The sequence below is a fragment of the Echiichthys vipera genome (genome assembly GCF_963691815.1).
Source record: "Echiichthys vipera genome assembly, chromosome: 2".
Taxonomy (NCBI): Eukaryota; Metazoa; Chordata; class Actinopteri; order Perciformes; family Trachinidae; genus Echiichthys; species Echiichthys vipera.
Genome location: NC_139827.1, coordinates 35370979 through 35395506, shown reverse-complemented (window position 1 = coordinate 35395506; position 24528 = coordinate 35370979). Strand labels below are relative to the sequence as shown.

Here is a 24528-nt window from a genome sequence, read left to right as displayed (position 1 = left end):
AGAGAGGGCGAGGTTAAAGATGAAAAGAACACAAATCGGAAGCTAGACGGACAGACAAAGACAGTTACAAGCTGCTTTTTCAGGACAGAAAAAGAAAACAGACCTATATTAATTACATGAAATATATTGAGAATTGAATCATTTTTCAAAGAGAATGAGAGAACTCTGCTCTGAGCAATTGTAAACTTGCTTCAGTTGAAGAAAGCAATCACTCTTGATAACCCTCACCCATGAGGGTTACCCACCCCATACTTTTTTGCATCTGTTTTACCTTTTCATCATCCACCTTGAAGTTCTTGTACTCTGCACGGCGCTGATTCCCCTCAAAGTCCTCCATATCGATCCGCAGCTCGTAGTTTCCTAGAAGACAGAGTTACACAGGCGGCCATCCTAGAATGTCTAACAAATGATGCAAACAGACGCAAACACACCTTGAGAGGTGAGATGGTGCAGAGGATCATTGCCCAGCCAAAATTCTCCATCAGGGGAGTGGAGGTCTCCAAAGCCATGCTTGTACTCCACCCACGCTCTGCACACACATTATACATTCACTTACAATGTCAACGTGGACTGTAAATTCCTATTTTGAAAATAATACACCACACACACACACACACACACACACACACACACACACACACACACACACACACACACACACACACACACACACCTGTCAAAGCTCTCTTTGCCGTCTCTCCTCCTCTGGAAGACAGTCCATCCTCCTCCATTGTTCATGTCACAGTAGACGCTCAGTGCAGTGGGAGAGCCGTCTGGACGGATCACATACAGCCCACTGGCCACGTTACCTTCAGCAAACACCTCGGAGCAGTCTGAACGCACAAACATATAAAAAGTGTAATATCCTGCTTGCCTCTTTAGCCACTAAATGCTCCACTATGTTCACCAGCTAGTTCCAAACTTTGCCCTCCTTTCTGTCTTTGGGTGCTGAGCAGGTAGTGTGCAGTGGCTTTATGTTTAAAACACCTGCTGCAACTGGAAACACGGTTCATCCAGGAAGAGTGGGCAGGCCAGAAAACCAAAACTATGAGTTAAAAGCTAAGTCGGTGCTAGGCAGTTAGAACAGCCAACAGGTAGACACAATATAGGACATTTTGATGTGAAGGCAGAGACAGCATGCACAAATGTATGCATGTCCTCTGTACCTACCTTTGTATTGGTTGTCTTCACCCAGATGTGCATTGGGTAACCACTCCAGCTGCTGGGCCAGGCTCTTTTGGAGCTCCTGGATGTAGCGATGCTGGTCGTCAATCACGTCCTTCAGACCCCGGATCTCTGCTTCAAGGCGGACCACCATCTCCTCACATGGCACAGGGGCCTGGACAGAGAGACAAAGATGAGATTAGTAACTGCTACCTAGAGAGTGAGTAGGATGCAAACAGTCAGAACCAGACAACCACTGGGGTAACACTTTCTTTGAAGACCACATATCATTATGGGGACATTCACAGTGAATTATAATGTTTTCATACTCATAAACACACATAATACCTTCTGATGCACCAGTTCAACAGTCATAAAACATAATGCATGTGACTTATTATAATTTAAAAGTCCAGGTGTCTTCTGGATGCTCTTGACTGGTTATGAACTAGAGGGTGACTGATTATAAAAGATTATGAGAACCTATACTTGAAGATGAATGAATGAATGAATACTCTACACCCAAACAACATTGTTTTGCAGTGGTACTTCATATTTACTAAACAAGTAGTTTCTATAAAGTGTCCATAGTGAGGTCTGTGGATTATCAGTGTAACAGAGTGTCTTCACTGCTCTGTTAAATGGCATCTTTCAATGCAGCGTCACCCAATTTGTGTTGATGTGAAGGCAGAAATATCAAAGACAGATAACTCAAACTCTTAACACATAAAACCTGTATCATCAATCTGTATCAATGATGGAATAGTAAAGTATGATATGCTTACCGCCAGAGAAACGGCCATGTGGAGAAGGAAAGCCACTGACGTCTTCAGCATTCTCATTGTTAGTGATCTGATAGTGACTGAACCAAACTGCCACTCTCACTCACTCTTTAAAGCCTCAGACTCCCTCTCCTCTGTCCTCTTTCTCTCGATCCGTCTGTACGGCTGAGATTATTACGCTGCACATGGAATGGCATTTTGTAAAATAGCCTCCATCTAGTGGTTGGAGTAAATATATGGCCAACTGAACCTGCCAAAATCAAAAAGAAATACTTGACATGACTTAAAATAGATAAATAAAGATAAATAAATATACCAATAAATGTACCAAAAACTCTATCAAAAGTAAGGCATTAATTAAGAAAATGTGACATTAATTGATATTGTTTTAATCAGCTTTTTGTTTATTTGCACTTGCGTTAATCCCTGATTTATTTTATTGAATTTATTTTAAGTAAGTAAGTAAATGTGTTTGTATAGTGTTTCTCACAGACAAAAGTCACAAAGTGCTTTACAAGGGCATAAAACAACATACAAGGCAAACACAGACAAAACACAATACATCAGAAAAAAAGAACAAAATACACTCCTATTGGTCAGGCTCCGTTGTATCTGAAAGAGCTCATAGTACTGTATTACCCGACTAGATCGCTGCGCTCTGAGCCAAGCTCCTCTCTTGTGGAACCAACTCCCAAGTGTTATTCGGAATACAGACACTGTCCCCATATTTAAGAGTAAACTTAAAACTCTCCTCTTTGATAAAGCTTACAGCTAGGGCTTACGAGCCCTTAGCAATGTTGTTATTTTCAAGCTGATTTTGTTCTGCTTAATGATGCTGATATAGGCCTAGTTTGCCGGGGGATAATCCTGTTGCTGATACTCTGAGCTTCTCTCCTCTCTGTCTGTATCATTCATGTCTCATCGATGCATGTTACTAATTCAACTTCTTCCCTGGAGCTGTTTGTGTTTTGTCTTCTCTCAGGTCTCTGCTGATCATGGTGGTGCCTGCTGCTGTGGTCCTGCATGATGCATTCTGCTGCTATTATCACTATTACTCATATATACTGTCAGTAGTCTTATTAACTATAAAATGTGTAGCCATAAAACACATTCAGTAATATATCTCATTGTATCACAGCTGTTATTACCACTACTCATTATTGATCATGTTTGCCACCATAATTATTATCATTGTCATATTCTATCACCTTAGCTGCACTTGTTTCTACTATCCTGCTGTATCAACTGTCATAACATATAAGTCATATTCATATTACTATACATATTATTATAGTTACTGTTACTTTTTGGTTGCTTGTCTCAGTCTGTCTTTGTGTCTGTCTTTTCTCTCTTTCTCTCTCCTTTTCTTCCTCCCCAACAGGTGCAGATAGATGTCCGTTCTCCACAGAGCTGGGTCTGTCTGACGTTCCTGTCTGTTATAGGGAAGGTTTTCATCGCCTCTGTGTGAACAAGATTGCTAGAGTAATACTGTATAGTATTATAATAATAACTATAATAATTATTAGTATTTTAATAAAGATAGTTCAACTTGTTGCTGCTCATGGGAGAATTGTTGGTTCTCTGTAAACCATAAATAAGTCATAGAGTGTGGTCTTGACCTACTCTCTATGTAAAGTGTCTTGAGATAACTTCTGTTATGAATTGGCACTGTAAATAAAATTGAATTGAATTGAATCAAAACCTAGGCTTCTTGTTGACCTGGTGCATACAGGAGATCCAGCAGTGTACTTAAACACTCTCTCCTCTTCTCTATATGGTTGTTTATAAATGCATGTTATGTATGCCATTACATAAGGGCATGATTCCTATCATGAATATAATTTGAATTTGAGTTCCTCTTCCCTGGACTATATCAGAGGGTCGGGCAGGTGGGTGGTGTCAGCCTATCTCTCCCAGATAGACAATGGCCACTGCACCAAGTTCCCATGTCTCCTGACGCACAAGCTGGGGTGCAACATGCAGGCTGTGTGCCTGATGTGTCAGCGATGTTTGTGGAACAGCAGCAGTCAGCTTCAGAAGCAGCTGGAGGAGCACTAGACAGCTGGCTTGAGAAACAAATCCAGTTACTCACTGATTACAGAGGAGTTGCATGTGCTATCTCCTAGGGCAGGGTGATAATTCAGTATGATCATTTATCATCCGTCAGCGGCATCATTCGTGCTGAAACAGAGGTATTGTGATACAAAATTGAGTTGTCTAAATTGATAAAGATTGCACACCAACTCAGAAAATCTGATGTGGAATATTTTGAGGGTCTATAATTTGAAGATTGCGGTTTTGCTTTTACCTCACATTATTTGTGTACAGCGATGTAAAGATAGTCAGTGCACAATATAGCTGGAAAATAATGATTTGTTCCCTATAATTTCACTTGAAACCGTTTTTGCACTAAAGTTATCAATGAAATGAGGAAATACACAGTACTTTTCAGTTAATTCACACACGGTACACAATCAGGCATGTTGTGCTTATTTCATATGGACTATTTTATAAAATTACAAGAAATCATGTTATATTGTGATATATACAGTGGAGGTCAAAATTAGAGAACAAAGTATTAATATATGATTTATTATGAAATGCTGTTATTTTTTAATGTTCAGAATTGGATAGAATATCTGCTGTGGATATACCACTGCTGTACTAGCAGTAACTGCAGAGATATGGTTTTCTTATGTGGAAACCTTAAACATCAGTAGGACGTGTTAATACATGCTCTCTCCCTCTCTCTGTGTTTGTCTTCTGCCTGCACCTCAACCTCAACCTGTGGACCAGGCCTATGCTGGAGCAAAGCCTCTCTCCCCCAAAGAGCCCCATCGTGAGCCCAGAAAGTTTGCCTCCTGCACCTGAGAGGAAAGACAGACCCTGTGTCCCTGAGTGCACTGTGGCAAATCCCCACTCGCCTAAAACACTGCAGGGACGACCCAGCTGAACCAGACTGAACCTGCCACTGGCTCCATCTGCTGCTCATAGGCCACCGCTGCAGGCACTGAACCCAGCTCCCTGATCTCTCCTGCCTGCACCTCAACCTCTGCCTCCTGTGGATCTTTCCTTAATATTTGACTCATTACAAAACATGTACTTTTTCATTCAAATACAGCATGCAGCATAAGATCAGAGAATCCTTCATGAGTCCCACAGTGGGGACATGTGAAGTGTGTGATGAGTGTGTGACTGCAGCAGGAAGGAATGGGCTGCCTGGTGCTGTCCAGTGTCCTGCCTGGGCTGGGACACATTGCAAGTTATTGAAATTATCCAACAAAATAATATTAATAGACAATATTTCTTCACCCAGTACAATCAAGTTATATGTCACTTTTCCTTTAATAGTTAAATGATAGGCCGGGGTTTAGCCTATACCTTTTCTGTAGCTGTTAGGCCTAACAGTCAATCACTTTGATAAGTCAGATCTTGTCATGTTGACAGGCAGCACATACAGTGCTTAATGGAGAACATTGCTGAGGCACTGCAGACAATATTGAATGGCTTGGAAGAAAGCTAGTCCAACTCAATATTGGGTCCGTTGGTCCATGACCAATTCACGACCAATCTGTCTACCAATCTACCAATCAGAGGTCTGTACCATAGCGGCTGCACCAACACTATTTGACCAACAGAAAGTGTGAAAAAGCTTACCCCTTCCACTGGTGTGTCCACCTCTGCAGGTCTGACTGAGACCTCTGCCCACAGCTCTTCTCCATGAAAATATACAGACAAGCAAAATGATCAGTTGTAATGGTTAAAAACACAAGCTCCAACAATAAGAAAAAGAAAATATTTGAAATAACAGGGGAGACTTCGTAGTGGTAGAAATGAGAGTTGTAGTCACAGCTTTTAGATTCATCCTCCCATAAAAACAATCCTAACCCCAACAGTGTCTCAGACTCCTGTATGACAGCAGAACTTTTGTATTTACAGGTGACAGGGAGCCAGAATCGAGCTACTATTGCTATAAATAGTAACGCTTACCATGATATGCCCGTGCAGTCTCCGTTTCGGACCCGTGTCTCCCCGAAAATTCAGATTTGGCAAACTACACATAAATAGATGGTTATAATCTAAAATAAAATAAATGCTCAAATAATCAAATGAATGTTCTTCAGCTAATCCCTTCAAATACTCATAAAACGAACGTTAAAGTTGATCTGACGTTAACCTTATCATTCCCGTGGACGGATGGACGATCATTTACCGTAGATTAGCTGTATTAACAATGCTGTCCAAGCGATTGTCAAGATTGTCGGATGTGCTTAAGTAATGGTATTGATTAAGCAGCGTGTGCTGTTTGTACATTTCAGTATTTAGTTCATCACAATGAATGACTGATAACGTTATAATATAACAGGTTTAAGCTTACTAACATTGTGTGCTGTATGTTAACATTCAAATATTTTGTTTAGCACAATTTTTTACTGTTACCAGTCATATAAAAGGTATAAGGTTACCAGTTTCTTTTAATGTAAACCATATATATCGTCTATCCCAAGCATTGATATATATAAGCTTGGGGGCAGCAGTAGCTCAGCAGTAGCTGGTCGCCGGTTCGAGTCCCTGTGTGGACCAGACTGGTGGCTGGAGAGGTGCCAGTTCATCTCCTGGGCACTGCCGAGGTGCTGTTGTGTTCTGATATCTCTCCATAATTGCATGTATATAGGGCATGTGTGTATATTTCGGACGTGTGTGTGTGTGTAACCTGTATATAATAATAACAGAGTGAAAAAATTTGAATACCCTTGCGGGGTAAATAAAAGTAATTCTTCTTCTTTCTTCTTACCATTTTGATTAAGCAATAGTCAATCATCAAGTAATGAAGTGGTTATTGTTATTGAACTTGTTTTTGATGTCTCCATGTGCTGCCAGGAGTGGGCAGCTCCTTCAGTGACACCACGGGTCCTTCATGCATGGGACTAATAAAGGACTATCGTATGCAAGGGACTTTACTGTATTTGAATGAAAGATAACACTTATTGTATTGAGTCACGTTAATACAATTTTTATTACAAACAAATAAAAACAACCAGTGGAGTAAGTGAGTGTTCCACGTAATAAATATATACACATTTAAACAATAATTCACAGCGCCTGTGGCACAGGCTGGGGAGATTGTGGCACAGGCCAGAGAGGTTGTGGCACAGGCTGGGGAGATTGTGGCACAGGCCAGAGAGGTTGTGGCACAGGCCAGAGAGGTTGTGGCACAGGCTGGGGAGATTGTGGCACAGGCCAGAGAGGTTGTGGCACAGGCTGGGGAGATTGTGGCACAGGCCACAGAGGTTGTGGCACAGGCCAGAGAGGTTGTGGCACAGGCCAGAGAGGTTGTGGCACAGGCCAGAGAGGTTGTGGCACTGCCTGGGGAGGTTGTGGAGCTGGTTGAAGACGTGGCTTGAGAGCTGCAAGGAAATGCGGCCAAAGACCAGCAGATGGAGCCAGTGGCAGGTTCCGTCGCTGTTTAAGCTGTGCAGTCCCTGCAGTGTAAGGGGGGCAGGACAAATATATGGGGATTTGCCACACTGCTGGTAGGGACAATGGGCCTGTCTTTCCTCTCAACAGCAAGAGGCAAGCTCTCTGGGGGAACATTGGTGGTCTTTGGAGTAGTAGAAAAGAAAACAAATGTTTGTATGTATGTATGCTAAATTCATATGATATACATGACTGTAATCATATCCTCATGTATCGACACACTTAGCATTGATTTAAAAACAAGTTTAATAGATAAACATATGGAGAAAAGTGTGTGTAAGTAATTCATAAACAACGATACATGGCATGTGTGACTCCACCTCTTGAACCATCAGCAGAAGCTCGCTGTCAGTGGGCTCTTGCTTACTGGGAAATGGATTTTTGGGCACTGTGACCATGGTGGATCCGGCAGGGGACAGAGCCGGAACAGCTAGAAAGAATGACATCCAAACACAATACATTACAGATATGAAAACATCTATAACTCCATGTTACACAAAATCTTTTTCTAATTGTATACTTAGATGGCTGAAACTTCACAAACAGCCTCTTGACAGACTTGTGGATGCTCTGCTGAGACACACCTTTCCCTGTTGACAATGACCGCAGGGAGGCTACAGGCACCGAGGACGGACGAAACGAGGTGGAAGATTGAGATGAGGTGGAAGACTGAGATGAGGTGGATGGTTGCCATGAGGTGGATGGTTGCCATGAGGTGGATGCTTGCGATGAGGTGGATGGTTGGGATGAGGTGGATGGATGCGATAAGGTTGACTGCTGTGATGGGGTGGAGGGCTGTGTGGAGGTGGCTGGCTTGCCCTGACTTTTGGAGGACCTTGCCTCCATCTTTACCTGAATGGCATAACATCCCTCAGGATAGTTGGATCTATACCTCAACAAGGCTCTTTTATTGATGAGGTTGTTATGTGAATCAGAGTCTCCTCTGACATTGATGCCAGCAAATACCCTGCATACCCCAGCGCATTCTCAGCCAACCACTGAAATGTTTGACCACTGAGAATTCCAAATTGCAGCTGATGTTGGCCTGAAGATGCTGCTCACTTTTCTGGTGTCCACCGTGACTCAGAACAGCCAGACTTGCTGTCTCCTTGACTCGATCTGGGGACAAAGCTCGGCCCCTAGGCCTTTGCTCCCCTTTGACTCTCTTGGCATCCTCAGAATCAAAGAGGCTGGCAAGACCATCCCACCTCTTTCTAAATTCAGGATCCAGTCTGCATGGTTGAAAAACAAACATAAACAGTTCAAATATGCTTGGTCTGATCTCTTACTGCAAACATTTTCATCTTGTATTTGTAGAATTCTCACTCACAGCCTACCTCAGTAATGTATGGATGGAAGGGTGGATGCATGCATGTGTGGAGGTATGTATGTAAGTGGAAGTAGAAGTATGCGTATATGCATGTGTAGAGACATGAATGTATGTTTGTGTATACACTGTTGCCCATAAAGTTGGAATAAAATATTTGTTTTTACCTTTTCTCATGAAATGACCTTTGACAATGTGAGTTATTCTTTTCTAAAGTTCCAAACCTATCACAGTGAAAATTAAAGCACATATAAACAAAATTAAAAGATCAATGTGTCTTAACACAAATTTTCTGTATTCTATTATATTCTTTATTATGTATCTATTCTGTATGTATTTGTTTAATATGCTTTTATCTGCTTTTTTAATGCCATCGTTAAATTCTTAGCTTTTGTATACTTTACTACAGAACAATAAATAAATTAGCATATTCATCAAACAATCTAAATATGTTGACTTATCTAAACATTTCTGTTTGGGCCTGTTGTAGATAACTGGCAATCCAAGTAAAGATTAAAAGCAAATGTTACGTTGGTAAGCTGTGTGACTATGACACGCCACTGCGGTCAAGCCAGCCGCCACTTAGTATCTGTTGCGTGTCTATTACTGCACTTACGGTGTCTGATGAATATTAGCAAACCTTCTATGGCATCATTTTAATGAATTCTTGAATATCAGGAAATTATCCATTCGCCAGTATGCACTTTGACACTGGGAGGAATTTTGAATCTAATGTATTATGAAATCATACAGTAAAATGTTTTGATAATTTCTAGAATGATAGTCAGATTCACTGTGAACAAGAAACCATCGAAAATATTTGCAAACCTCCTATGGAATCATTTTAATTAATTCTTGAAAATCAGGAAATTTGCACAGGGTATAAAAACTGCTTTTCCATCCATTTTGGCCAAGTCGGGCACCCGTACCGTAACTGCAGTAATAGACACGCAACAGATACTAAGTGGCGACTGGCTTGGCCACTGTGACACGGCCATCTTGTTATACCGATTGACGTTAGCCCTGTATAACTAGTGTAGCGCCAGTGTAAACAAGTCGCCAGCTCGTTTACAACAGTTTCATTCCTATGCAAACAAGCTTACAGTTGTAACTTATGTAAGCAGGCTTGAATAAACTTAGTCATTATCGGCTAGCTGATAATACATGGAGAAGTGTCCGTCCGTTAATGTTACAGTCGTTAGTTTATAGTTACTGTCCGCTAGGTTACATGCAACGCAAATGACTGACATGTTCCTAATGACGTTAGGGTGTTCGATAGCTAGCACCTTAAGTATACCACATTATAACTCCACATAATAATATGATATTAACATTTTGAAACAATAGAGTGGCAAGGAACTTTAAAAAAGTGCAAAAGATGTGGTTCCGAATGAGGTGGCAGCGTTCGAGATGCTTGACGTTCAGGGATGGGGGCGGGGCTTCTGCACAAATCTTGGTAGGGATACCGCTTGCGATTGGTCATATCTTGGTAGCCCACGGTGACAGGTGATTGGCTTTCGCAATTCTTAGTAGTGGGGCGACATCTGATTGGTCAATTCTTGGTAGCGATAAGCAATTTGATTGGCTCTCACGTGACGGCCTAGCTCGACTGACAGTTGACAGGGAGCACTGAGCCCCTGTATGTGTATATATATATATATATATATATATATATATATATATATATATACCTGTATATTTATATATGACATATACCTGTATATTCATATATATATACAAATACATATCATACAGGATAGACTGGCGTCCTGTCCGGGGTGTACCCCGCCTCACGCCCGATGTCAGCTGGGATCGGCTCCAGCACCCCCGCGACCCCGACCTCGGGATAAGCGGTTGAAGATGGATGATGATGAATGATGATATCATACAGTCTATGATATGTGTCTCTGGCCCAGAGGACTGAGGCTCTCGGTTTGCGAGAGAGCGGCCTATCCTACAGGAGGAGAGAGTGTTTCGGCGCCTCTCAGAGCGCCATAAAGAGCCGCTAACATTAATGTGCACTCCGCACTCTACCCTAACCCTGCCTCAGCCTCCAGGGATGGCTCACAGCCTTTCTAGTCCTCAAAGGAGCGAGACTCGAGGAGGTGGCTGCGACGTCGGATCTTAGTCTGTTCCGTGGCTTAAGCGACACAACACAGCATTATATCATGTTATATTATGCGATTCGATTACAAACGTAACACATCTAGAATCGGCTAAAAAGCACACTGTTCCGCGGCACGCTCCCCATGTTAAGCACCGAAGCAGTGATTCAGAGCCAGAATAAATTATAGGTGACATGAGATTCTAAAGATTGACAAAACACTTTTTAGTAGTGCGATACACTATCATTGGTGATAGGTAGCCGATTGAGTGATTGACAAAAAGTGCGACTCCGGTGGGACTCGAACCCACAACCTTTGAATCACTCCTCAAGTGTTTGACTAGAAGTCCAATGCGCTATCCATTGCGCCACGGAGCCACCTGTTGCAATGCTTCCTACTGACAAATTTATAATACTCCGTGTGCCTCATAGCACTAATGGGCCGGTGATGTTGAATTAACGTTGACCCGTGAATGGTTGGAGGCTTCCTATACTGCGGAGTTCAGAGTAATGTTAAACGGCTCTTCATTGTGCTGTATGGGGCGCAGCAACACTCTCTCCTCCTCCAGGCCGTAGTCTTCCATTTGCTTCTGGAACTGTTTACACTTCCTGTTCGACTCTGGATGCTTTCAAAATAAAGGACAGGCATTGACGAGGTAACTAGTGTAAGGAATTACTGCCATAATAATGTATTAGGAATCACCACAAAATGTAGAATGATCTGTCATATGATTTGAATGCAAGAAGTGGAAAAAAAAGTTATTCAAGACGACGTAAGCCTCCGATTCGATAGTTAAGAGAAATATAACTAACATTACTGTCTGTGGTCAAGTGAGCCGTCATTCGTTTCTCCGAAGGCAAGCCAGCCGCCCGTATATTTGTAGTGCGCCCGTATTGTGATATTCAGGGTAAATTCATTGAACTTGCTCAGAGTAACTTCCGGTTTACAGTTTTCAGAATAAAGTGTGAGACAACCAGGCTCTAATACAGGATAAACACGGAAATAAGATTAATTGCATAACTTTTCACTGTGCAATATCAGAATAAAGTGCCTTTGGATATTTCCTGTGCAGTAAAATATAAAATGATGTTAACAAAATTATTAAAATTAAACCGTCTGTTTAATTAACCTTCTGTTTAACGCATTTGAATATGTACTGTACAGTAAAATATTACATTAGCTTAAAATAAACTGTCTGTTTCCAATGACTCATTTCACTTCTGGTACATTCTAGATGACCTCAGGTATCTTCTCCAAAACTTACAGAACTTTTCACTGTGGGATATCAGAACAAAATGCCCTTGAAGAATTGTACAAATAACGTCACACATTATTAAACATTTAGTGTAAAATGTAATAAGTAATCAGTAATCACCTTTTATCAATGTACATCGTTGTGAACATCAATGTATGATCCATGTGTTGTTCTCTGTTAATAATTCTGCATATTTGTACGCTACATACAGACAGACAGTTTATTTGAATTCATTTTTTAAGATAATATTTTACCGTACAGTACATATTCAAATGCGTTTTATGAAATAAATCCACAGTGAAAAGTTCTGTAAGTTTTGGAGAGGATACCTGAGGTCATCTAATGTACCTGAAGTGAAACGAGTCATTGGAAACAGACGGTTTCATTTTAATTATCTTTTAATATCATGTAATATTTTACTGCACAGGAAATATCCAAAGGCACTTTATGCTGGTATTCCACAATGTAACGTTAGGTGGATGTTAGAGTGGGTAACGGCTGCGGCCTGCTGCAATACAGTACTTGGGATGTTATGCAATTAATCTTATTTCCGTGTATATCCTGTATATGAGCCTGGTTGTATCACACTTTATTCTGAAAACTGTAAACCGGAAGTCACTCTGAGCAGCTTCAATGAATTTACCCTAAAAATCACAATACGGGCGCACTACAAATACACGGACGGCTGGCTTGACTTCGGAGAAACGAATGACGGCTCACTTGACCACAGTCAATACTCAGGGAGCGATCTGCTGGCGACGAAGACATTCAGCAGCATTCCCCTGTTCGAATCCCGTGTCACCCAGAACCTGTTCCATTTAAAGCCCCTTCCTTCCTGCTGCAGTCACACACATGTCCCCACTGTGGGACTCATGAAGGATTCTCTGATCTTATGCTGTATTTGAATGAAAAAGAACACGTTTTGTAATTCTATTTATTGTAAACAAATATAAATAAACAGTAGAACAATGTGCAATATATAGTTGTGTATAATAAAATATAATATGTGAACACAGTTATCGGGGTGAAGCCAAAGTACTGCTGGTGGGTGTCAGAGTCCTCCCTGTGACACTCCCTCCTCCTCTGCTTATGGCCACTCAGCTCCTCCTCGTGTCGTTTCTTCTGGTGGTGTTGTTGGATGGTGTCACTGAAGCTGCTGCAGGTCTGGAAGATCCACAGGAGGCAGAGGTTGAGGTGCAGGCAGGAGAGATCAGGGAGCTGGGTTCGGTGCCTGCAGCGGTGGCCTATGAGCAGCAGATGGAGCCAGTGGCAGGTTCAGTCTGGTTCAGCTGGGTCGTCCCTGCAGTGTTTTAGGCGAGTGGGGATTTGCCCCAGTGCACGCAGGGACACAGGGTCTGTCTTTCCTCTCAGGTGCAGGAGGCAAACTTTCTGGGCTCACGATGGGGCTCTTTGGGGGAGAGAGGCTTTGAGGTGCAGGCAGAAGACAAACACTCCCATAGGGTAGTGAACTGGACGGCCGCCTCTCTTTGCAGGGCAGGACTGTGGTTGTTTCATTTGAATAAATAATCTGTCAAATCCTGGACTGCTTGGAAGCCGTCAGTATTGTCAGGTCCAACATTAAAGGTTGAATATGTAGAATCTTTATTAAAAGCTATATTTAAAAAAAATATATATATATTTGGTTTGAATTAATATTTTTAATTTTTTTTCTGACAGGTTGGATAATGTCTTTCTTTCCCGTTGTGTTTCCATGGTAGCAGCCAAAAGCGTTGGACGTTGCTGGTTGACAGGGTTGTCTGTTGTTGGGTGCAGCTACTGTAGGCTGGCACTGGGTGAAATGGAGTTTGCCAATCCTGCAGCTGCTTCGGAGCCTCAGTGAAGGGGCCGTTATTTTTCCCAGCAGCTGAGCAAAAACATGATCAAAAATGTAAACCTACATCATGACTGGTGGAGTCTGGTCATCTGCTGCGCTGCCTGTGTTTCACTGGGGAGTTCAATTAGAACAAAGCAGAGAGAGGGAGAGAGTGTTTATTTGAAGTTACTACAGACTGAAATCAATTTTTCTATCACCGTAACTGTAATTGTTTCCACGATTCATATCATTCTGGCATATTAACTGCCATAACGTGTTAGTCATATTCATATTTCTATAGATATTATATTCATTTTAATTAACCTTCTTGAGGATGCAACATTAAATTGGTGTTTCTGCCCGGTCATCGTCGGTTTTCACCACAAAGAAAGAGAAGACAGGAGCGAACGGCAAGTGCTAACTCTAGCTGCTAACCAAGCACACTGGACGTCAATACGGCAGTGCTACAAATGAAACAGGGAAGGTAAAAGTTTTTATCATGTCGGAAGTAGAAGAGATGTCATCGGACTGGAAAAGTCTTTTGGCAGAGATAGAAGAAAAGTTGCAAACACTGAATGCACCGGAATTGCACATTTTATGCGAAGCACTAAGTCTTACGGTGGATACAGAGATACTCCACAAATTGAGGAGGCTTATTCTGCAACATAAAGAAGCAGATTATGTCATTTCAAGTGAGGATACAGAGAGGAGTCTCTTATTGCAACTAAATGGCGAAATTGACAAGCTAAGAGGGAAAACAGCCTGGCGAGCCACTGCCTCAAAAAGACCAAGAGCACAAACAAACGTGATGCACTGATGGAGAAGGTTGATCAAGGTAACAAATCCATATGTGAAGCTATCCAGAATCACACCACTCAAATTGCAAGCCTGCAGCAGACCCCTCCATCTCAACAGAGGAGAGTGAGTGAAGAGCCAGATAGAAAATACAGAGCACAGCATAAGCCATGTCAACAGTACAATCCTGATAGAAAGTGTGGTCACAGCTACAAGTGCAGCAGCACACAACACTGGGCATCGGATTGTCTAATGAAAAACGTCTCAGCCAGCACAAGCAATATTGAAATCCTCCACCAGCCTGCTGAAAACATAGAGAAGGTAGATCTGTTCAGTCTGGGAGTTCCACTCACTGGTAAACAACGGCAAGCAGCAAACTGGTAGGGAAGAGATGTCTAGTTCAAGCCTGTCTAGGGGGAAGTACCTGCCAGATGTCGAGGTGAGACCAGTGGCGGAGCTGCTTGAAGATGGATCATTGGAGCTCTCAGCTGCAAATGGAACCGACATACCATATGAGGGATGGATGGAAATTGAAATGACCTTGTCCAAAGACGCTGTGTCTGGGATGAGTGGCAAACCTGTTGTGGTGCCAGTCCTGGTTGCTAGCCATGACATTGAACACCCAATCATTGGCTTTAATGTAATTGAAGAACTAGCCCTGACAAATGACACACGTGAAGACTGTATTCTTTCTGGTCACATGGTAAAGAGACTGTGCTCAGCATTGGAAGTAGGACACAAAACCACCAGAGCTATTTCATCTGTTCTGAAAAAGCAAATGCCTGGTAGCCAACCCCACCTAGCCAGAGTAGGCAGACAGCCAGGGACCAAACCTGAAGAACAAAGTGATGGCTTTGCTGTGCGGTCGGCTAAACAAGAGTGTGTTAAATTTGTCACACGTAGTGTTGGAGCCAAACCATGACCATGGTTCCATGGCCAACAGGCCTTGCTATTAGAAAGCAGTTAATTAAGCTTCCTCCAAAAGATAATGGTAAAATCAAGGTGACTGTAGAAAATATAACAATAATAATATAATGACATTGTGATGCCATCTACCCATTGCAGACCAAGGCCTCCAAGGATCCAACATCTCAGGCATCGGACAGCAGTGTTGGGCTGGCAGTGGAGGGGCACATGGTAAACCCTGGGAACCACCAGTGGACCTCAGCCACCTATCAGAAGGCCAACAGCAGCAGGTAAAGCAAATGCTCAGGGAAGAGTGTGATGTTTTTGCTAAGGATGACTGGGATACAGGGTGCATTAAAGACTTGGATATGGACATGCAGTTAAAAGACAACGTGCCAGTCCAGAGAACATCTCTATCGAAAAGTGAAAACACAGTATGTATGACGTGAAATCCTGCTCGTCATACTCCCCCCCTGTAGTATGCATGTAAGGAACCCCAGTACATAATATAGTTTTATGTGAAGTTTGTTGTCAAGGTATCGTGCTTTTATTTTGTTAACTGTTTATATTTTACCGGAAGTTGTGGCAAGGTGTATTGACAGTAAATGTATCGCCAAAAGCTAAACTACGGAGCTACGGAAGAGTGAAAGTTGGAGCAACGGGAGAGAGTGTAAACATAAGAACTATAAAAGAATATATAGCTTCGGTCGAAAGTGGCAACAAGGTCTGTATATTATGTGTATTATGTCAAGTCATTTAGAGTTTATTAACGTCCTGCTACTACTCGTCTAATATTTGTATCTTCTGTTTTGTGTGTTTATACTCAGCTCTTACGTTGGTCTGTGAATGGTTGAAAAGACAAATTAAAAGAGCATAAGACCATCAGTCCTGGCTATAATCATTTCGACTGGAAAGCTACAATGCATCAGGATGAAAGACAGCAGCCTGCTCTAGGACAGCCAAGCCCCTCTATGAACTGTTAGCAAAGCCCAAATCTGAGGTGAAGCAAAGCCAAAAGAAAAACAGGATTACCCGTAAATCTGTTCAGTTGTCACCCTCTCATTCAGTTCAATAGACTGCACTCCACAAGGAGAAAGTGAATAAAAGTGTAGATCAGCTAACAAACCAGTGATGGCGTATTCCGACTTGGAGAAACCCTTTGTGCTTCATGTGGATGCTTCAGAAGAGTCTAGGTGCAGTTTTGAGCCAGCGTCAGGACAGTGCTCTCAGAGTGATAGCATATGGCTCAAGGACCTTGGCAGCAGCAGAACAGAATTACAGGTTGCCTTCAGGCAAATTAGAATTCCTGGCGCAAAAGCCCATTGAAAAGGTCATGCTAGAATGCAAAGGGGAATGCCAACAGGAGACCTTTGAATGCATTGGGAAAGTCTCAAAGAGAGATGAAGCAGGAGAAGTGAATGGGATATTTGCTGTCACCTATAATGAAGATGCGCTACCAGAAGGGTGCAACTTCCCAGAGCCAACTCAGCCTGTTGCAGCAGAAGATGAGAGAGCAGCCCAAAATGAAGACCCCGTCGTAACCAGAGTTGTGGCCTTGAAAAAGACACATACCCACCTGAAACATAAAGATAAGTTGACAGGGACTGAACCTGTCCAACTGCTTCTCAGACAGTGGCCTCGTCTGCGGATAGACGGCAAAGGCATCCTCAGAAGAGAGACTGATACAACTGAGACGATACCACTGCTCATTCTTCATGAGTCACTGAAGTCAGTTATATATAAAGACCTATGATGATTGAATTTGCCTAAAAAGACCCTGGGATGATTTTACACTGGAATTTCACTTTAAGGAGGGAGTGAGGAGGGGGACCACCACCAGGGGAAGCCTGCCACTCGCTGCACCAGCTCCTGTCCTGGAAACACAAAAAAAACAAAATTATGATACTGTGGTGGTAAGACACTGTTGATACAGTTTGTGTTGTTCAGGGAGTGACAATTTAAAACAAATTCCTATATTAAAACACACACGCACACGCACACACACCAACAGAACTGACTACTAATAACTTAAAATCTAAACCAAATATACAGAAAAGAAATTAATTATTGAGAAAATACTAATGAAACAAATGAACAAAATTCAGCTGTGGGTGGGGCCAGGCATATTGATAACCCGGAACAGAAACCCATCAGTGTTGTATATATGTGTAACCTAAAGAGATAAACCAAAATAACAAAATATATTTATATGTGTAACCCAAAGAGATAAACCAAAATGACAAAATATATTTATATGTGTAACCCAAAGAGATAAACCAAAATGACAAAATATATTTATATGTGTAACCCAAAGAGATAAACCAAAATGACAAAATATATTTATATGTGTAACCCAAAGAGATAAACCAAAATGACAAAATATATCTATCAGGGGATCAGGAGACAAACACGAACGGTAGGAAAGCAGGAACTCGGGAGACTAAAACAAAAGAAACAAAGAAACAATTTACGAAGAATAGAGCAACACGAGTAGAAAAAACGAGCATGGGTAAATGGGAGCCAACCAAGAAAGACACAATACCACGTAAATGCGGACACCGTCTGGCGCTGAATGTGAGCCACATCCGACTTTTTATCGTTCAGGCGCTGATGAGGTGATGAGCCACAGCTGGGCGAAACCACAACTACCAGCATCGACAGACAAACACACAGGGAAAGACACAAGCAGGGAGAAACAGACAGAGGGAGACTCACACAAAAGGAAGAGGGAAAGGCCTCACAGTACCCCCCCCCAAAGCGTGCTGGTGGACACCGGCTTCAGCTGGGAGATGTGGATGTGGGTTGAATCCTGAGGGAAGCAGGGAGCTTGAGGCGAATGGCACTGGGGTTGCTGATCGCTTTGACCTCGAAGGGACCAATGAAGCGGGAAGCGAGCTTCTTGGAGGTGACGTTCAGGGAAATGTCTCTTAACTAAACGTTCTGACCTGGTTTGTACTTGGGAGCAAGGACGCGACACCGGCGGAGTAGCGCCCCTCAGACCTCTCTCCAGATCCGACGGACCCTCCAGAGGTGATGTTGAACTGCGGGAACCGTGATCTCTCCTGGGCAGTAAAGAGAGGAGGTAAGTACCCTAAAGAGGCCTCGAAGGGGGACATACCTAAAAAACAATCAGAAACATATCGTGTGTGAAGGCCCTAAACATGACACGCAGTAAAAAACGCTTTGTGAAGGCCGTTCTATTCATTTCCTATGCAGGAGGTGTTAGAGCCCAATGTAGCGTTGCACACCGCTCAGATTTGTCTCACTGCTGCTGTGCTCAAAGTTCAAATCAGCTGAACTTTGACCTTGTTGCTGCTGACCTTTTTAAAAGCTCAACCAATAAGATAAAAGCTACGATAAAAGAGTGTGATGTTTACGTTTCCTAGGCAACCAGAGGGCGACATCATGCCGGTTCGAAAGACGGAGGAAATGATGATGGAGTTTCCTGAAGTATTTCACGCTACATTAAAGTCGTATCTGGGGAGAAAAGGTAAAGCTTGGAGGTTCATCAGCATCACAGCAGGTTTGTGAACAGGCAGTTTACGAGCTAATGGTTGTTACAATGCTAATGTTGATTTAGCATTTACTGGGTCTCTGTCTCTGCGCCCAACCTGGTGGTGAGCCCAGCACAAAAAGCTGATCACGTGAAGGCCCCTTAAGAGGCTATTCTTCTGCTCTTAAAGTGTCTCAACTGATAAAGATGTGTTCTGTTCTCTCTCTCTCTCTCTCTCATCGTCAGGGGAAAGATAAGCAGGTAATAACCAAGGTTATTTATTTGAACTTTGTTTGTTTGCTAGAGGATTGTGGATAATATTGAACATGTAATAATTGACACTGTGTATGCAAAAATAGTCTGAAAACATTCAAAACAGTCAGAAATGGCATACAATTTTATTTGTGTAGATGTGCAAGTTTATTCAGAAGAAAGTTTCCTTTGCATATTACAGGTATAGATCATAGACTGTATATAAAATGGACGTAGCGTCTCCGTCAAAGGTCCGTTCTCTCAACTTGATCCAAACGTACTCGCCTATGGGAGTCTCCATCTTGTTTGACTTTGACTCTGCCTCATTTCCTCTTACCAAAAAAGGGCATGTATGTGACGTTGGGGAGAGGGAGATACGTCCATCTGGCTGACGTTTACTGAATTAGCAACATTAGCACCACCGCCGGTGCTAGGCTAACAGAACACGCTACTAGATAAACAGGAGTGGGAGTCAATGTTGAGATTTTTTACCAGGACCAGGAGGGAACAGGGTAGAGTCAAGTACAGGCCCTCCCGTGTCAGTCTAGCGGAGATTACATCAGCTCTGGGAGTGAAGTGCAGGCAGAATTTATGATTTAAACTGATATTCATCACAGTCCCATGACCCTGATGGCCCGAATCCTCCTGCTGCTCCACATTAGCATCTAGTGTATATGTCATATAAAGCAGGCTGTACTGCAAGACATGGTGCAAGTGCAGCTATTTAGTTAGCATAACAGCGCAAACGTTAACATGTTGAGTTACAGGTTCACAGTTATTAATTTATTTATCCATCTCTACTGTTCCTGTCTGTAGAGTTACAGGTTCACTTATTAATTTAATGATCCATCTCTACTGTTCCTGTCTGTAGAGTTACAGGTTCACTTATTCATTTAATTATCCATCTCTACTGTTCCTGTCTGTAGAGTTACAGGTTCACAGTTATTCATTTAATGATCCATCTCTACTGTTCCTGTCTGTAGAGTTACAGGTTCACTTATTCATTTAATGATCCATCTCTACTGTTCCTGTCTGTAGAGTTACAGGTTCACAGTTATTCATTTAATGATCCATCTCTACTGTTCCTGTCTGTAGAGTTATAGGTTCACTTATTCGTTTAATGATCCATCTCTACTGTTCCTGTCTGTAGAGTTACAGGTTCCCGTATTCAGAATCTCTTATTTTATACAGAGAAAAGTATGAGATGATGCTGCAGCGTTTCATTGATATGTGTATACTGTAAGTGAAGTGTGAAACATCCTGCTCATGTTCTGTGGTTTTACTGGATAACACAAAGTGTGAAAGATCCAGTTCTTTGTCATGTGCTTTATTACAGAATATGAGGAATTATGGAGAATGTCCCTCTTGTATTTCCATTTGGTTAATGTTGTATTTTACACGTGTCCGGTCTCTTTGCTACAATCATTTCAAAAAAGGGTTAACTTTGAATAATTATTAAAAACATCTAGGTATGCCAACCATTTTATTGAAGTAGTAAAATGTCAACCATGACATATTTTGATTGCTGATTCAGTAAAGGATCACCAAACACTAATGCCCCAACATGAACCAGGAGTCAACAGCTATGGTCAATCCAGGTGTGGATATCACCCACAATGCATTGCAGTAAGTGCAGTTGTTGCCAGAAAATACATCCCTGGTTAAGTGGCAGTAACGTCTGTAGAACAGAAACGTAAACACGTCTGAATACAGCGAATAACCTTAAGCCTGACGTGATTTTCAGATTGTATAGGTCTGCATTAGGCCAACAGGTACAACTGCGTATTAGGGCCAAGTATGAATAAAAAAAAAATATGGACCCGGGGGAGGGGTAATGTTTTGAGAAAAATGTTGCAATTTATGAGATTACAAAGTAGTAAATGTACGAGAAAAAACTTGCAGAATTACAAAATTCAAAGTCGAAAAAAATAGTGTTTGTTTTGTTTTACGCTCCCTGTTGAACTCCATCACTTCAGGATCGACACAAAGCAGAAACTCGTAGATTTGCTACTTTTTAATCTCGGAAAATCTGCCACTTTATTTTCTCGTAGATTTGCCACTTTAATCTCATACATCAGACAGACCATGCCCTAATACGCCGTCCTAAACATGTGTAAAGGTTCACTCACAGTCAGTCTAACGGCTGACGCCTGTCATCATTTTTGAAAGGAAGGGTCATTGATGGCTGTCAGAATTGCAGTGAATATTTACTTAGGTTGATGTGCTTTTCAGCTTTTTTATCCCCAACATCATCTGTAACTTATGGAAATGGCTGTTTTGCAGGATATGATGAACCCGTGGCAATAATAGTTAGGCCATCATGACACAGCCTATTATCAAGTTCTAAAGTTTGCAGTTATCGATTGAAGCCTCCTTCGCCCAATTAAAATGGGTGTAAAGGTATTTCTGATGATTTGTAAAAGCAGTCAAGCCTACAACTGCAGTGGATGCATGCTAGTTTGGGCTGAGAGTGCAAAGGCCAAAAGTTCCATTCAAACTAACTATGTGCAGTCAGTGGCATTGTGGGCCCAGATCCTTCCACCTGTGGCACCCGCTCAGCAGTTTAGAAACACCTCCCTTGACTCGCTGCCAGTGAGGGTAGGGCCACATTTCACTTCAGTCATGGTGAATACAAAATAAAAGCATAAGGGAAAAAACAGCAAATTGTTAACACATTTAAATGCATAAAGTTTTGCACCTGTCTAAATATATATTTATACCTGTATTTATACTTTTATAGTTGCATTTCATAGTAGATATTGTAATATAGCTTGTGTTAATACCCTTTATGCTCTGTTACATTCGGTCAGTCCAGCTGTTACAAAGACACTGTCGCCTTGTGGCAGGCTTTGGCACTACGTAGCAACTGCTATGTTAATATATATTGTCATAATTGTATTTCATATTAGATATTGTAATACTTCCAACACTGTCAGTGTCCATTGTCACTCTGCTTTAAGATAAGAATAATATATAACAGGGAAATATTAAATATAAGAACAGTACACTATTTTACATTCACACATACGCTTAGAAATTGTGCAAAACTTTATTTTAGTAAACAATTTGCTGGTTTTTCCCTTATGCTTTTATTTTGTATTCACCACCATGACTGAAGTGAAATGTGGCCCCACACTTACTGGTAGCGAGTTAAGGGAGGCGTTTCTAAACTGCTGAGCGGGTGCCACAGATTGCCACTGCGGTGCAACTACCTGCCATTGCCAGTGGGAGGATCTGGGCCCTACTGCCAGGATGTGACAAGTCAGGAGTCTGCTTGGAATGAAAGGACAACAGATCTGACAATGTTATAGATGCAGCAGCTGATGTTGTTTTACAGTGTAAGGTTGGACTGAAACACTAGAAATAGAAATACTTTTTAATTTGAAGGTTTATCACAGGCATAATCGTAAACAAGATATTTAAAAATGCAGATCATCATCATCATACAGCTCTCATGCGCTGTCACTGTCGTCCACACACACACACACGCACACGCGCACATACGCACACACAAGACTAAACACAAAGAGAAACAAGTGACATTTGAGATTCTGATGTATTAAAATTCAATTCACCATGGAACACACACAAACACACACAAGCACGCGCACACACAGAAACACACACACACGTCTGCATCCGAGGGGCGGGGGTTGTGATGTCTGCTGTGACTTCTACCTGGACAAAGAGGAGATCCTGAGAAAGGCACAGAACAAACTGTTAGTTTGGATTTGTTTCTTTTTTAAATTACTAAATGTTCTAAATGTTCAGAATCATATTCAACATATCTGCTGTTTCACACAGTTATGGTGCAACAAAAGAGACGGAGACTATAATGACAAAGACAAATATAATATAAAATGAACTAAGGAAAGATGAAATAAAAGAAATAGGATTATATCAGTATATCCATCGCAGGGCTCCCCCTTTTAGTGAATATATGTTTTTAAAAGTCCCAGGGAGTATGTTATTTGTTCCATTTGATACATTTCCTTTATTTTTTCAGTCCACTTATTGTGTTTTGGTGGGTCAGGCTTCAACCACCTTACTGTGATGCATTTAGTATCTGGAAGAGAGATTCTTTGGCTCTACCTTCAATACCTCTTGGTAATAGACATACTAGGGCCACCGTTGGGTCCGTTATACATATTTTATTAAGTGTTTCAAACACTTGCTTCCAGTTTGGGGCAGAGCCAGGGTATGTGGGTCTGATTACCAATGTGTTGGCCACAGTTTCTCCAGCATATATTTGAGTGTGTCGTGCTAAATTTAGCTGTAATTTCAGTGACTACCTTTAGTTTGGATTTTTACTTGTGCAAATCAAGAACAAATGAAAGTTAATTTAAGTAACTCCTGATTCATCTCAGCATTTTACTCTGACGTGATCTGTTAAACACCTTATTACATGACAAATATCCCAAATAAACAAAGATACTTCTTAAAATGATTTAAGGGAATAACACAGAATCCTGTTTTAAGTACAACCAGCTTGTCCGATGAAAAAAGTCCCTTTTAGTGTGTCCATGTTACTCACTGTAGCTTGTCCTGTAACAGCTCCAGCCTCTGCCGATCCACGTAGCGTGAGAAGAGGGAGAGCAGGTTAGGAGGGGTGAAGAGAGGAGGAGACAGGGATGAGGCAGGGACGCTGAGCAACTCCCTTGTCACCGAAAACACCAACTCAGTCCTGGACAGAAAGAGAAGGTCAGTGAGGATTAATGGCCATTAGCAGAAGTGGAGAAAAAAAGAGACATATTTAAAGGCGCACTCACAATGTCTATTCGTACCGTGCCCATGCACGCTTCACAGCTAAAGTCTAGTTCCTTTGACCAGTGTGAGTACAACTGTTCCGCGCCGATGCACAGCACGGTTGCCGTCCACGGCCCGGTTGAGAGAGCTGGGCCTTTAAAAAGCACGGATGCACATGTACGGGTACGAGCACGAGCATTGACGGCGGTCCTGACGTCTATTTATATGCGTCTGTTCCCAAAGACAGACATTTTTTAAAAAAGCGCAAAACGGTTCACCGTGGTCGGATTCTCGAAAAACTCACCAAAACTGCTTCACAGGTCAGAAGTGGCAAAAATTATAAACTTTTGCAGTATAGCGCCCCCTTATTACTTTGAGCACATTTGTTATACTCGAAAGCGCACAAAACTTG

The 24528-nt window shown here is 41.9% G+C and overlaps 2 protein-coding genes and 1 long non-coding RNA gene across 3 annotated transcripts in view; 1 reads left to right on the top strand and 2 right to left on the bottom strand.

The window, feature by feature from the left end:
- Nucleotides 1-2081, bottom strand: part of LOC310959481 (fibrinogen-like protein 1) — a 3187-nt gene extending 1106 nt beyond the window's left edge. Inside the window, exons 1-5 of the mRNA XM_083930847.1 lie at nucleotides 1950-2081; nucleotides 1171-1339; nucleotides 674-833; nucleotides 432-529; nucleotides 272-360 (exon numbers count right to left, since the gene is read on the bottom strand). Of these exons, the coding sequence (XP_083786973.1) occupies nucleotides 272-360; nucleotides 432-529; nucleotides 674-833; nucleotides 1171-1339; nucleotides 1950-2006 (573 nt within the window). The 5' untranslated portion in view covers nucleotides 2007-2081. The remainder of the gene's footprint in view (nucleotides 1-271; nucleotides 361-431; nucleotides 530-673; nucleotides 834-1170; nucleotides 1340-1949) is intronic.
- Nucleotides 2082-16258: 14177 nt separating this feature from the next.
- Nucleotides 16259-20690, top strand: LOC310957955. The gene is made up of 3 exons (XR_014593522.1): nucleotides 16259-16349; nucleotides 16453-18707; nucleotides 19012-20690. It is a non-coding gene; the product is annotated as an uncharacterized lncRNA (long non-coding RNA).
- Nucleotides 20691-20872: 182 nt separating this feature from the next.
- Nucleotides 20873-24528, bottom strand: part of patl1 (PAT1 homolog 1, processing body mRNA decay factor) — a 29177-nt gene continuing 25521 nt past the window's right edge. The window contains exons 19-20 of the mRNA XM_083928710.1: nucleotides 23905-24054; nucleotides 20873-23066 (exon numbers count right to left, since the gene is read on the bottom strand). Coding sequence (XP_083784836.1) covers nucleotides 23045-23066; nucleotides 23905-24054 — 172 coding nt within the window. The 3' untranslated portion in view covers nucleotides 20873-23044. The remainder of the gene's footprint in view (nucleotides 23067-23904; nucleotides 24055-24528) is intronic.